Raw genomic sequence first — 11,416 nt, forward strand, 5'->3', positions numbered from 1 at the left:
GCAAATTTACCGTTGAGGACTTTCATAAAATGGCTGTTTTGCAGACAAAGTCCTGTGTCTAGAGCAAATATTGATTTTCAATGTGTCGAATACAGAATGCAGTACTTGTATTCACGTGAACACTGAGCATTGTTTTTCGTGTCGTTCTCAGTGTACGATATACACGATAAGTGCGTTTTGTAGCCCAATTGGCTGTTCCAGGACCTAGTGTCCCTTTAAATGATCAAGCTGATACATAGTCAGCGGCGGCGGAACGGGTTTGAAACTGGGGGGGGGGGGGGGGGGGGGGGGGGGGCATCACCAAAAAGGGGCACTTGCTCAGCATCTTGGCTGAAAGGTCGACACGTTTTTTTCACCGGACACTTGGCCTCCGAAATATCAAATAGTGGTGGGGGGAAGGGGGGGGGGGGGGGAGGGGGGGGGTAAAACCTTCCAACATAGGGGGCGCTCTTCAAAACCGATGATTATATGATATCTATGCATTATGTGCTCATTTTCAGGGCGTATTGTATGGTTTTGGGGGCATATCATTAGTGGGAAATTGTAAATTTTAAGAAATAGTAAGATAATTTAAGATTTTTCTATTATCTCGATGGGGCAATTTTATGTTCGAGGGGCACATTTATGGCAGCAAAAGGGGCACTTCTGAAAATGCCCCCCCCCCCCCAGCACCCCCGGTTCCGCCGCCCCTGTACAGAGTACTGAAAGGATCTGGGCGCATAAGCAAGTGTGGCCGCAGGAAACGGACTAAACTTGAAGGATTCTTGTAGTAAATAAACATGTACATATTTAACCCTGAAATACGACTTGAATATTGTGATAAAAACGGGGCTCTCTAAATTCAAAGTCAAACGTGGAACAATTTCTCCGAAAATTTGCTCATTTTTACTATACAAAAAAAACCCAGGCCAACAAAAGTGTTGCTGGAAAGACGCCGCGCCGGAAAAAAGACCTCAAAATTAAAACGTCTGTCAAATTAATAAATGATAATAACCTTGGCACTATTTTAATATTTTTCTGTGTCCGTTGGGGTGATGTTCTATTTCGGAATGTCATCAGCTGGTCTCGCATACAAAGAGAACAAAATGTTATTAACAAGAACTGCCATAATAGACTAGGCAATATTTCAAAAATGTTACATGAAGAGGCATTTTCGAGTACAAGTTATTAACAAAACTATTTTACCTAATTTCAGGGTGCTGAATCCGAAAATGATGGTTACCAAGCTGATCTTTTAGTGGAGATATGCCTAATTTGCATAAATACTTGCCGTGTAATATATTTGTTCCCATATTTGGGTATATTTTTAATTATTTTATTTTTGGAAAAGCTTATATTGATAATTCTACTTTTATATTTGACTGCAATACGAACCTGCCAATTTTTATACGAGTTGCGATGATCATGAAGGCAACTCATTTTTTTAGAATATTGATTATAGCAAAAATATCATCCTTTCCCTTATTTATAGTATGAAAATGTTTCCTATACCTATTAGATTAACCTGCATGGGAGGATCCAGGGGGAGGGCAAACAACAGAACCCATGTTTGTTAACCCTAAAAGGGCCGGGGGCCGAACCCACCCACCCCCCATCCCTCGACATTTTCCGCGATAGCCTTTAAAAATTTTCGCGAACTAAGCTTTTATGACTTTTAGCCTTGAACTTTACGCATCTGTTGACACCAAAAACTTAAAAATCGGACCGCCCCCCCCCCCGGCTTAGAGATGGTCAAAATAACCCGGCCCTTTTAGGGTGAAGTGACGTCGCAATGAAGGCAGGCACTGCAAACACCCATGTGGTATATACATGTATTATGACTGTCAGAGGCAAAACATGACGTCATCACCACAGGTAGCATAATTGTCTGCAGGTGTATTTAACATGGGACAGTGTTTCCAAGACATTGTTGTGATGTTAACATTGGAATTTATTTACAATTGTCATTGACTCATTTCATTGATATAGAATTACTATTTCACAAATGCATGAATATACAATCATTCTGAATTAATACCACTAACTATGTGCCATTACAAATTCAAACAAATACCTAACAGAAGCAAGCCACAAAACCAAGACATGTAAACAAACCCTGTCCGCCATTTTGAATGTATGTCCCATATTACCCACACCTTGTTGAACTATGAGCTCTCATTCAATGCATAATAATGACCTCATTAAACAATTATAGACCCATACACGTTCAATGGACTTCATAAGCATCCTAAACATCTTCTTTTTTTCACAATTGTATAATCTATGAAATATATTATACAAATATTGAATGCTTCGAGTGGTGTAGTAAAACTAGCCTCCCGAGGTGATCCATCCATGGACATTCTATTTTCCCGAGGCGAAGCCGAGGGAAAATAGAATGGTCCATGGATCACCGAGGGAGGCTAGTTTTACTTCACCACGAGATAAAGCATTCAATATTTGTTTTATAACTCTTCACTAACAGATTCTGCTTGATTTTAATATTTTACATGATTTAAATCTGAACACAGTTGAAATAAACTTCAATTTCAATACAAAATTGGTGGAAAATGTACTTCTCTCTTAAAAACTAACCCTTCACGAAATGTTTGAACCCAAGTCTGCGGCGCGCTCTCTTTGGAACAATACGCGCTACGCACAACGAGCAACTCGCACACCAGCATGCATTTGCACAAAAATACCGCGCCGTGGAAATAGTACTTTGGTTGCTAATGGTATAGTACTTTGGTTGCTATGCGCATAGTACTTTTGGCCGTGCACAGAAAGATAGCAAAATTAGAAAGTAACATGTGACTCGCTCTCGGCCAATCAAGACACATAATCTGTGGGTGAGGTGTTATAAAGGTTAATATCAGAGCAAACATTAACTGTTAACTTCATACACTTTGTCAGTTTTTAATGATTTTTCCACTGAAATGTCCTCTCGTTAAAGGGAATATACATCATTTGCTTTTGCTGTAATTTTCAGAAATGGATGGAATTGGGGGGTTGGAAATATAAAGCAAATATAGTTACACTGACTTTTTAGAGGTTTTTGGTTCGAAAATGCTATAAAAACCAAGAAAAACGATCATTTTCCTGTAGTCTGGTTCCCTGACTCCATATAAGAAGAATTAGAGCAGTTTACATACATTCGGGAATTGTAAGGTCAGGGAACCAGTCTAGCTGGCTCGTACCCGTTCATAGGTTTGTAATCGATTGCAAACAAGTGCAATGGTCCATTGGGGCCAGTATTTGAAAAAAAAAGCCAGTTGTTTCCAACGCTGATCGGCCGATCAGCGTTGGAAATTGATACAAAAATACCACTTTTCTTGAAAATGACAGTATACCAGGTGCCATAATTTTACAGGATGCTTTAGACTGTCATTTACCAACATCCTATTACGGTATTTCGCAAAAACTTGGTAGTTTTATTTTTCGATGTTTGCAAATGTTGTATATTCCCTTTAAATTGTCCTTTTTGTTCACCTCTGAGAGTGTTTGATCAACAAAGCATCGATTTTAATGCACGCGTCCCCATAATTGATACCTGCAGTCCCACATTACCTGCACGTTCCCTAGCCTGCGTGAAATTGTCTACAAAGGGACCTATTTAGTCACAATGTATTGCCAACTTACATAACACACCTGTGTTCCACAATACATGCGCAGAAAATATTTTATCTATTCATCATATTCCAATATCTTGGGAAACGGAAAATTTACAGTACAAACAAAAGAGCGACAACAGGGGGTCACCCATTGCAGGTAAATACACACTTCAGAGAGCGTGTACAACCCCTGCCTTGATTGTGGGGTACCGAAACAATGGAAGGTATGTCCCATGTTGGACAATAATCTTTGTGTAGGGAGACTTAAGAAGAGTTAAGACATTTGAGGTCAAAGGTCTAGGGCCAAGTGAGGTCAATGTTAATTTTGGCTAGATCAACTGAAAAGTGCTGCCATATGAAAAGTCAAACTTCACTCTCAATCAGACTTGGTGACAACAACGTTTGTGTCGGGGGACTTCAGGTGACTTCAGCCATTTGAGGTCAAATGTCATTGTGAGGGGTCAAATGAAATTATTGTTGATTTTTGTTAGGTAAACTGAAAGGTGTGCTTACTAACCGACTGTATACTGCTAACATGCCAGGGGTCGCAATACTTGCATTATTTTTGTTTGCCATACAACTGCACGCCTCGCACGAACACTTGGGTCGTGATGAGAAATCTGCTGGAACAACATTCTAGGAGTATTACAGTGACTTGTCGAAGGGAAACAACATAGAAAAACTGGGCTTTAAGAGACGAAAATGAAAAAAAAAAATCTGCCTGTCCTCAAGTAAAACAAATGTTCCCATCCTGTTTACTCTGTCATGCCTGGAGTTCAGGGTGTCATGGTGTACTGTGAAGTAAACAATTGGATACAGGTGTTTTGAGGAGATTATAGTCGGTTGGGGAAAGTTGTAATGCAAGTTTGTTAATTGGTCAGCTGTCACCACTGAATTACCAGTAGTGATGGATACTGAGTTTGTTTTCTTTATGGTCAAAAAGGATCATTCTGATTTCGTCAAGCCAGATGATTTCGAAAGGACCAGCATCAAAGAGTCGCACCAATCCAGTTGGAGTGGCGTTGAAGACGACTCCTTTCCAATCTTCCCTACCCATTCTTGTCTCCACGAATAGATTGAAGAGGCGCTTGCTTCCGTTTCCTTTCACGTCACCGTCATTATACTCCAGTTGCGCATCATTTACGAATTCTCCAAGCAGATTGTAAGTTTTAACAGAACTTCGCACATCTAAGACATTAATCTTTATCTCTAGTAGTATCAAATTATTGATGATCTCTGTATAATACTCCCCAATGTAAGGAGTGGGTAGGCCTACGTGTAGATCTATCACCTTTTGACAATCGCCCGTCTCCTGGCTCCAAATACTAGTAACGCAGACATCGCCTTTCGTGCTGAAACCGAAAATAACATTATCGCCAAGTTGAACCTTTGTCTGTTTCCTTGGGCATTCTAGTTGATGCAAACACTCTCCGCTCCTCGCATCCCACACGTGAATGTGGTCATCATTGCAGACAGCCGCTAACATCTTGTCCCGGTAGTCCAGTTTACCGGTATAATAAACGCAGACGTCGTCCGTATGGTCCACAGTTATGATGCGTTGAAGTAGGCCGTCTTCCACACACCACACGCAAATGTCCGTGGACATCGTGCGTTCCGTATCGGAAGTGTGCACACAGGTTAAGACCAGTTCACCATCAAAGAACAGTGAAACAGTGTTATGGCCCCAGTTACCCTCTATCGTTTGCAGAGTCTGCCCGGTCCTTGCATCAAATGCATCGACCCTCCCATTATCACAAGGCACCACAATTACGCCATCTGTGAACTTGATTGCATACAAATTGCACGCTGAGTTGATAACACACTGAAGGGTCTGGTTCCGAATGTCATAGACATGGATTGTTTGGTTAAAGTTATACATTGCTAGTAGATCCCCATCGACAGAATGGGTGCGAAGATCAGTACGGGGTTTGTCTTGCAAATCGAAATGACATTCCTTGAAATGAGAGCAATTTGTAGCCCAGTTTCTATCCAGATGGTGAGCTCTCATGTAGACGCCTTTCCACCTGCAAGTGCTGGTTAAACCCGCTGTGTTGTCATCAGTCACGATCCTATCATTCTGGAAGGTGGCGCTGTCGTCCCCTGCTTGCTCGGAAGGTCCGTAGGAAGGTATCTTGGCCAGGTCGGTGGTGGTGCCATAGTGTTTCCATCCTTTACTTTGACAAAGAGGGAGCCAGAGTGAATCCTGATTGGTTGCATCGCGTAGCCAACGGCAACATGATGCCACGTGACACAGATCAGTCGCACTCAGATGTTGCAAAACCGTCTGTATTAAATCATCGGGGACAGCATAGATTAGAGATCCACTCGATGCAGCGGTGGTTGATTCATACATACCATTTCCGGGAATTCCAGAGACTGCCATAACCAAATATATCTGTAAATAAATATAACAAAACAAACAAAACAATATTAAAGATTTTTTTTTTATAACAACGACATGAACTGATCTCGGGTTTATCCCCAAACATCAATTTGAAACATCCATTGGGTCTAAAGAGTAGTTCATGTAAGTAAGATTTGAGGCTTTGCATGGTGAAGATACTAAATAATGAAAGGTTTGCGGAAACACCATGTGTGTTTCCGCACACATGGTGTTTCCGCAAACCTTTCATTATTTAGTAGTTCATGTACTTGTGATATGATACATTGTATGTCTTATTTCTTCAACGCCCAGTACGGAATTCATGCATATGTAGATGTAGCAACCAGGACATAAATCTTAAGTTTCACACAAATGAGCTGACATCAAACAGTCCTGAACAAGTTGTCGCGCCCTGAACAATACTTGTAGCGGAGCCCCATAGAAGAATCACCAATGGCCCTGTTGACTACTACTATCAACTAAGTACAAAAATGTACATCAAAATTCAGCCATTACCAGAAAACCGCTGCATAGTTTGCCCCTGAACTCCGTATTGGACTTATCCACATACTCACGTTTATGCACCAACAATCACGGGTGGATTTGGTCCCAATCCTGCAAAAAAAATGAGGAAAAAATCCGCGTTCCGTACTGAGTAACATTGAGAAGTTACACGTTCATGGAAAGATATCGCTGGCGCTTGACGTGTGCACGTGCGCGCACGGGTAGCATCAGACAGGCAAAACACAGTTAGCCCGGTTCCCTGACCCCATTGTCCTTCTGACTTGAACAATGGGGAAGCAGTCTAAGTCAAAGTGTGCTCTGACGGGGCGCCTTTCGAAGCGACCAATCAGGGTGCACTGTGATTGGCCCATCTGATGCTAGCCATGCGCGCGCACACATACATGTTCAAGTCAATCGCAAGCAAACTTTCTATGAACGTGTAATTTCTCCAGTTGCTCAGTACGGAACGCGGATTTTTTTTCATCATTTTTTGCAAATCGGGACCGAATCCACCCGGAATTCGGTCCTGATCTTTGTTTTTAAGTTATAGTGGCAGCTGTCAATCATCAAAGCTAACAAACAAACAAAAAATAATAGGGGTAGACTCGAGTCACAAACATCAGTGACTCATTACAACTCTGCACAGGTGTATGGCTGTGTACAGAATCATGCAATGATTACATGTAGGTCTACTGGTTTTTGATATGGCGCACGAAGAAATGCAGTACTTTTTATTCACTTGTACCTGAACACTGCGAGTTTAAGTTGTACAATGGAATAGGCATACATGTTTACCATACCACTGCATGAGTACAATACATGTAGGTTTCACTGGTTAAACTGGACGCTACGTGTTTTTATTCTGCCCGAAAGCCGTCCGACTTTTGCCCGAAATTACAGGATAACTATAGGCCTAGCCTCTGAATGTACGGAATTCAATGTTCGTTTCTTTTTTGCTAATAAGCAGTCATGGTGGATTAGGTTATAATAAAGTGACAAAATATTTCCAATATTAATTTGATTTACTGCTCCCCTATAGCAATGGTCCTTTCAGCATGTGTGGCTGTAAAATACGGAGGAAGTCCAGTATTTCAGCCACATTATATGGGGCTAGATAATGATGAAAATAGTGACTACTAACCAAAAGTGTACATCCTGGACAAGGACCGACTCAGATTGGGACCTGGGATGCTCTGAAACGTGCAAAACTAAATCAGGCCAACTTTACTCACTCTTTAGCCAGCAAATGCCTCCATATATGCCATTTAGCCCCTCCCCTCCTAAAAAGGCCTCAGCATTTCACCAACCAAGTTTGCAGACTCAATTCAATTTTTAAGGAAGACATTTTTCAATATTTGGCACATTAGAGGGAGGTCAAATGATTTAAAAATGAGGCTACAGACAATACTTGTACATGTTCAACCATGGTCCAAATATAGAAGGGAAAAAAAGACTGAACTCTTCATTTAGAGTCATTAGTCTGGTGGCTGTCTATGGAGAAATGTGTAGTAAATAGAGACAAGTTCCCAGTTCATGCTAGCCCCATAAATGTGGCCTATTTACTGGACTACCTCCGTAAAGTAAGGCCAAACGAGAATGTTGTCCACGACAACGCACCAGACGAAAATTGAACTCACTTGCGGCGCCTGAAAGTGGTGTGGTACCCTCATACATCGCGCGCGCAGATTTTTTTTCGATGTCATCACGTGATGCATGCATTTACATAATTAACCAAACAAAATGGACGACAGCCATTGGAACTGGAAGTTTTTTACGGACAAGCCACCGAAATCGTCGAGATTTTTACTTTTTTTCTTTTTTTTGGTGGTCTGTTTCAAGTCGATCATTAGCTTTGTGATTGACTGCTGAATGGTATGAGGTATGTAGTAGGAATCTGGGGTGGGATATTAGAGGTGAAAAAAAGACAATTTTTGATAGGTTATTATTATAGGGCCTCTTGCTACCACATTCTCACACCTAGGTTTAGCCCCATAATGTGGGCAGTTTACTGGACTGCCTCCGTAAACATAGGCCACACATCCCTGCATATCGCATATTGCGCAAGGGCATTGTTCAGTTGGACCATGGAGGTAGAATCCAAGTTGCCAAGAAGGCTCCAGAAATAATCGTAAATGACGCAGCAGCTGGGCAACTGACACTGGCAGCAGGTTCCAATTTTGTTATTAAAACCGGGTGAGTGTATTTTTAAAGCATAAATGAACTGGGTCTGAAGTCGCAATGTGGAAATCACTTTCAAAATTTCGCCGAGTCAGATTCCAAGATGGCGGATGTGTGGCCTATGTTTACGGAGGCAGTCCAGTAAACTGGCCACATTATGGGGCTAACCTAGGTTATGTCTCCAGCGCTACATGTGAATGAATATGAGCATGTCAGCTGGAGTACGTACTCAAGCTAGTGTAGTACAGGCAATTGGCCTACGTGTAGGCCAAGTCCGTTTGTTTTGTAACTTTCACAAACCAAATACTAGGACGAAGGTACAGAAAAATTATGACAACGAAGGACGAACACACTATACAACACAGGTTTGTACACAGTTTACGTGCTCATGCTAGTTCATTGCAGGTGGCGCAACGTGAATCCAAAATAACAGTTTCACACGATTAAAAACGCTAACTATAAATCTGTAAAATACCTCTCCAATGGCGGCGTAAACTACTACAGAATGTTAACTGCTCTGCAGTTCAGGAACAATCTCGCCTAATAACTCGATAACTAGAAGCGATGAAGGAACAGTAATTCTTGTGCGTTATGAAAACCCTGAACGCGTTAATTATAATAATAGGTGCGGCCTAGAGACACTTGCAAAACACTACAGTACATTATACACAGTGATGCTGGTACTAGTGCTGTTGTTACCAATCGTTGACCTCTGACACTCCGTGTGGTATGGCGCGCCACGAGGGCATAAATAACAGTACACACAAATTCCCACTAAATATTCTTGTGTCACCGCAAATGTCTTATAGCTCCTGCACGATACCAAATACTTCAAGGTTAAAATTTCGAGTTGAAAACCTTACTAAAACAAAAACATTGATGCACAAACAAGTGCTGAAAAGAACAACATTGGCGCATGCGCATTTAAATGTGACCGCTGTGCCAAGTAATGTTTGCTTTGAAGGGAATACTTTTCAGACGTTCGAGTTCACAGCGAGTCTTGAGTGAAAGCGCAATAACATACAACTGTTTCTTTGACGAAACAGTCTAGCTACGCCCGAATGTCATGCAAAGCGCACATTTTCCCCATAAAGGCCATTGCTAAATTAAACAATTTTCGTGAAATTCTACATAGCTTAAATATTCTAAAACATTGTTTTAAAAGGTTCCCAGATCCCATTGCTTAATGGCATGAACCACATGCTACAACCAGTGCGCGCACAGAGCTGTTCAGTGTCAATTCGCTCTACATTGTATATACCGACCACATCGTTTATACATTCTTGTTTAAAACTATGTACACTCGGAATGGAGGCGGAAAATTAGCCCAACTCAACTTTCACAAAATCTGTTGAACAATGTAGATTTCAATTCAGACCATGGTTAAAAACAAACATTGAAATTATTATCAGTACAAATCGTTCCAGCAAATATTCTACAATACAGAGGCTAGCAAAACCTCACGTTTAGGCCAAAAAAAAGTCTCCGGTTTCTGGTATGCGCGCGCGTCGCCGTAGCCATGCGCGTCGGCAAAATGAAAAAGTTTTTTTTTCAATGAAAGATGATGCCTCAAAACCGCCAAACTCACTGGTTTGACTGGAATTCTGCTGCTGCGCAATTTCAACGTGTTTTTAGATGGGGTTATGATCGAGAATAAGCTTTATGAGGCCTCTCTGGACTCCCATATATTTCCACTAAGTTTAGTCGGGCACCATTTGCAGTCACCAGCCGACATTTGAAGCAAAAAAGTCAGGTAAAAAAAAAAAAGTAAGGTAAAAAAAAAAAAAAAAAGCCGCGTCGCCGCACCACTTTTTGGACAAGCTCCATACCAGAAACCGGAGACTTTTTTTTTTGGCCTTAGTAGTCTTTTTTTTTTTTACAAGATCGTGACCGACTGGTCCAAAGTACCAAAGTTGGCATATAGATTTTTATAGATCTAAAGAAGATTTTTAGAAGGAGTGACACCTGAAATTCTTGTGGAAGGGGTGCCTATGTGCATAAATCGTACTAGCTGCCGCGTCATATATTTATTCTCATATTTTGGTCGGCCCAATATATTTTCTTAATTTCTTTGGGAGAAAAAGTATATTTTGGTGATTCTACTTACACATCTTTACTATAAAAACATAATGTGATGCATATAAGTGACTGGGTAAATATGATGACATCAAAACGATCCAAAATTGGCTGCAATTATACCCTCAAGTTGCACTCATTTATCGTTTCCCGAAATATTAAGTAGTTTTGCCAAACCTCAATATTGATCATCTTTGAATTCACAAAATTGCTAACTGGCACAGTTACCCTAATAAAACTATATGGAAAATCATGTGCACAAATGATAACATCAAAAAAGGGGGAAAACAAAAAAAAGGGGGAAAGGAGGTGTCCGTAAATTTGGCCAAAATTAGGCAAGGGGTTACCAAACGTCGATGGGGGACTTGAACAGGTTCAAATAAGTCCCCAAATTTACTTGTATAAAAATATTTTGACAATCTAAAAAAACATAATCTCAGTAGCTAAATGTTTACAATATGAAGAGGGGTCTGATAATTATAAACTTGCTAAAATTTCACTCCATCAGCACGATGCCAGTGCCGGCCGGACGAAGGTCGTGTGACGCGAAACAAAATTGATGAGACAGAATATGGGGCGAGCATGCTCACAGTGACTCTGAAGTATAGTCAGTCAACTCTTGTATATAAAAATGTAGAAAAGAGTTACGTATAACAGCATTCATGTGAATAGCGCGATTCATCTT

At 41.0% G+C, this 11,416-nt stretch overlaps 1 protein-coding gene across 1 annotated transcript; it reads right to left on the reverse strand.

Moving 5' to 3' along the window:
* Positions 1–3,378: 3,378 nt before the first annotated feature.
* On the reverse strand, positions 3,379–9,296 carry LOC119736296 (F-box/WD repeat-containing protein 7-like). The gene is made up of 2 exons (XM_038210339.1): positions 9,131–9,296; positions 3,379–5,985 (listed from the first exon to the last, which is right to left on the reverse strand). Exon 2 carries the CDS (start codon positions 5,971–5,973, stop codon positions 4,486–4,488), a length of 1,488 nt encoding a protein of 495 aa, XP_038066267.1. The 5' UTR covers positions 5,974–5,985; positions 9,131–9,296; the 3' UTR covers positions 3,379–4,485.
* Positions 9,297–11,416: the final 2,120 nt, after the last annotated feature.

Source organism: Patiria miniata, unplaced genomic scaffold (genome assembly GCF_015706575.1).
Source record: "Patiria miniata isolate m_02_andy unplaced genomic scaffold, ASM1570657v1 HiC_scaffold_29, whole genome shotgun sequence".
Classification (NCBI taxonomy): domain Eukaryota; kingdom Metazoa; phylum Echinodermata; class Asteroidea; order Valvatida; family Asterinidae; genus Patiria; species Patiria miniata.

Coding starts and splice junctions, on each gene's coding strand:
- LOC119736296 (XM_038210339.1), bottom strand. CDS start 5,973: ATGGCAGTCTCTGGAATTCCCGGAAATGGTATGTATGAATCAACCACC.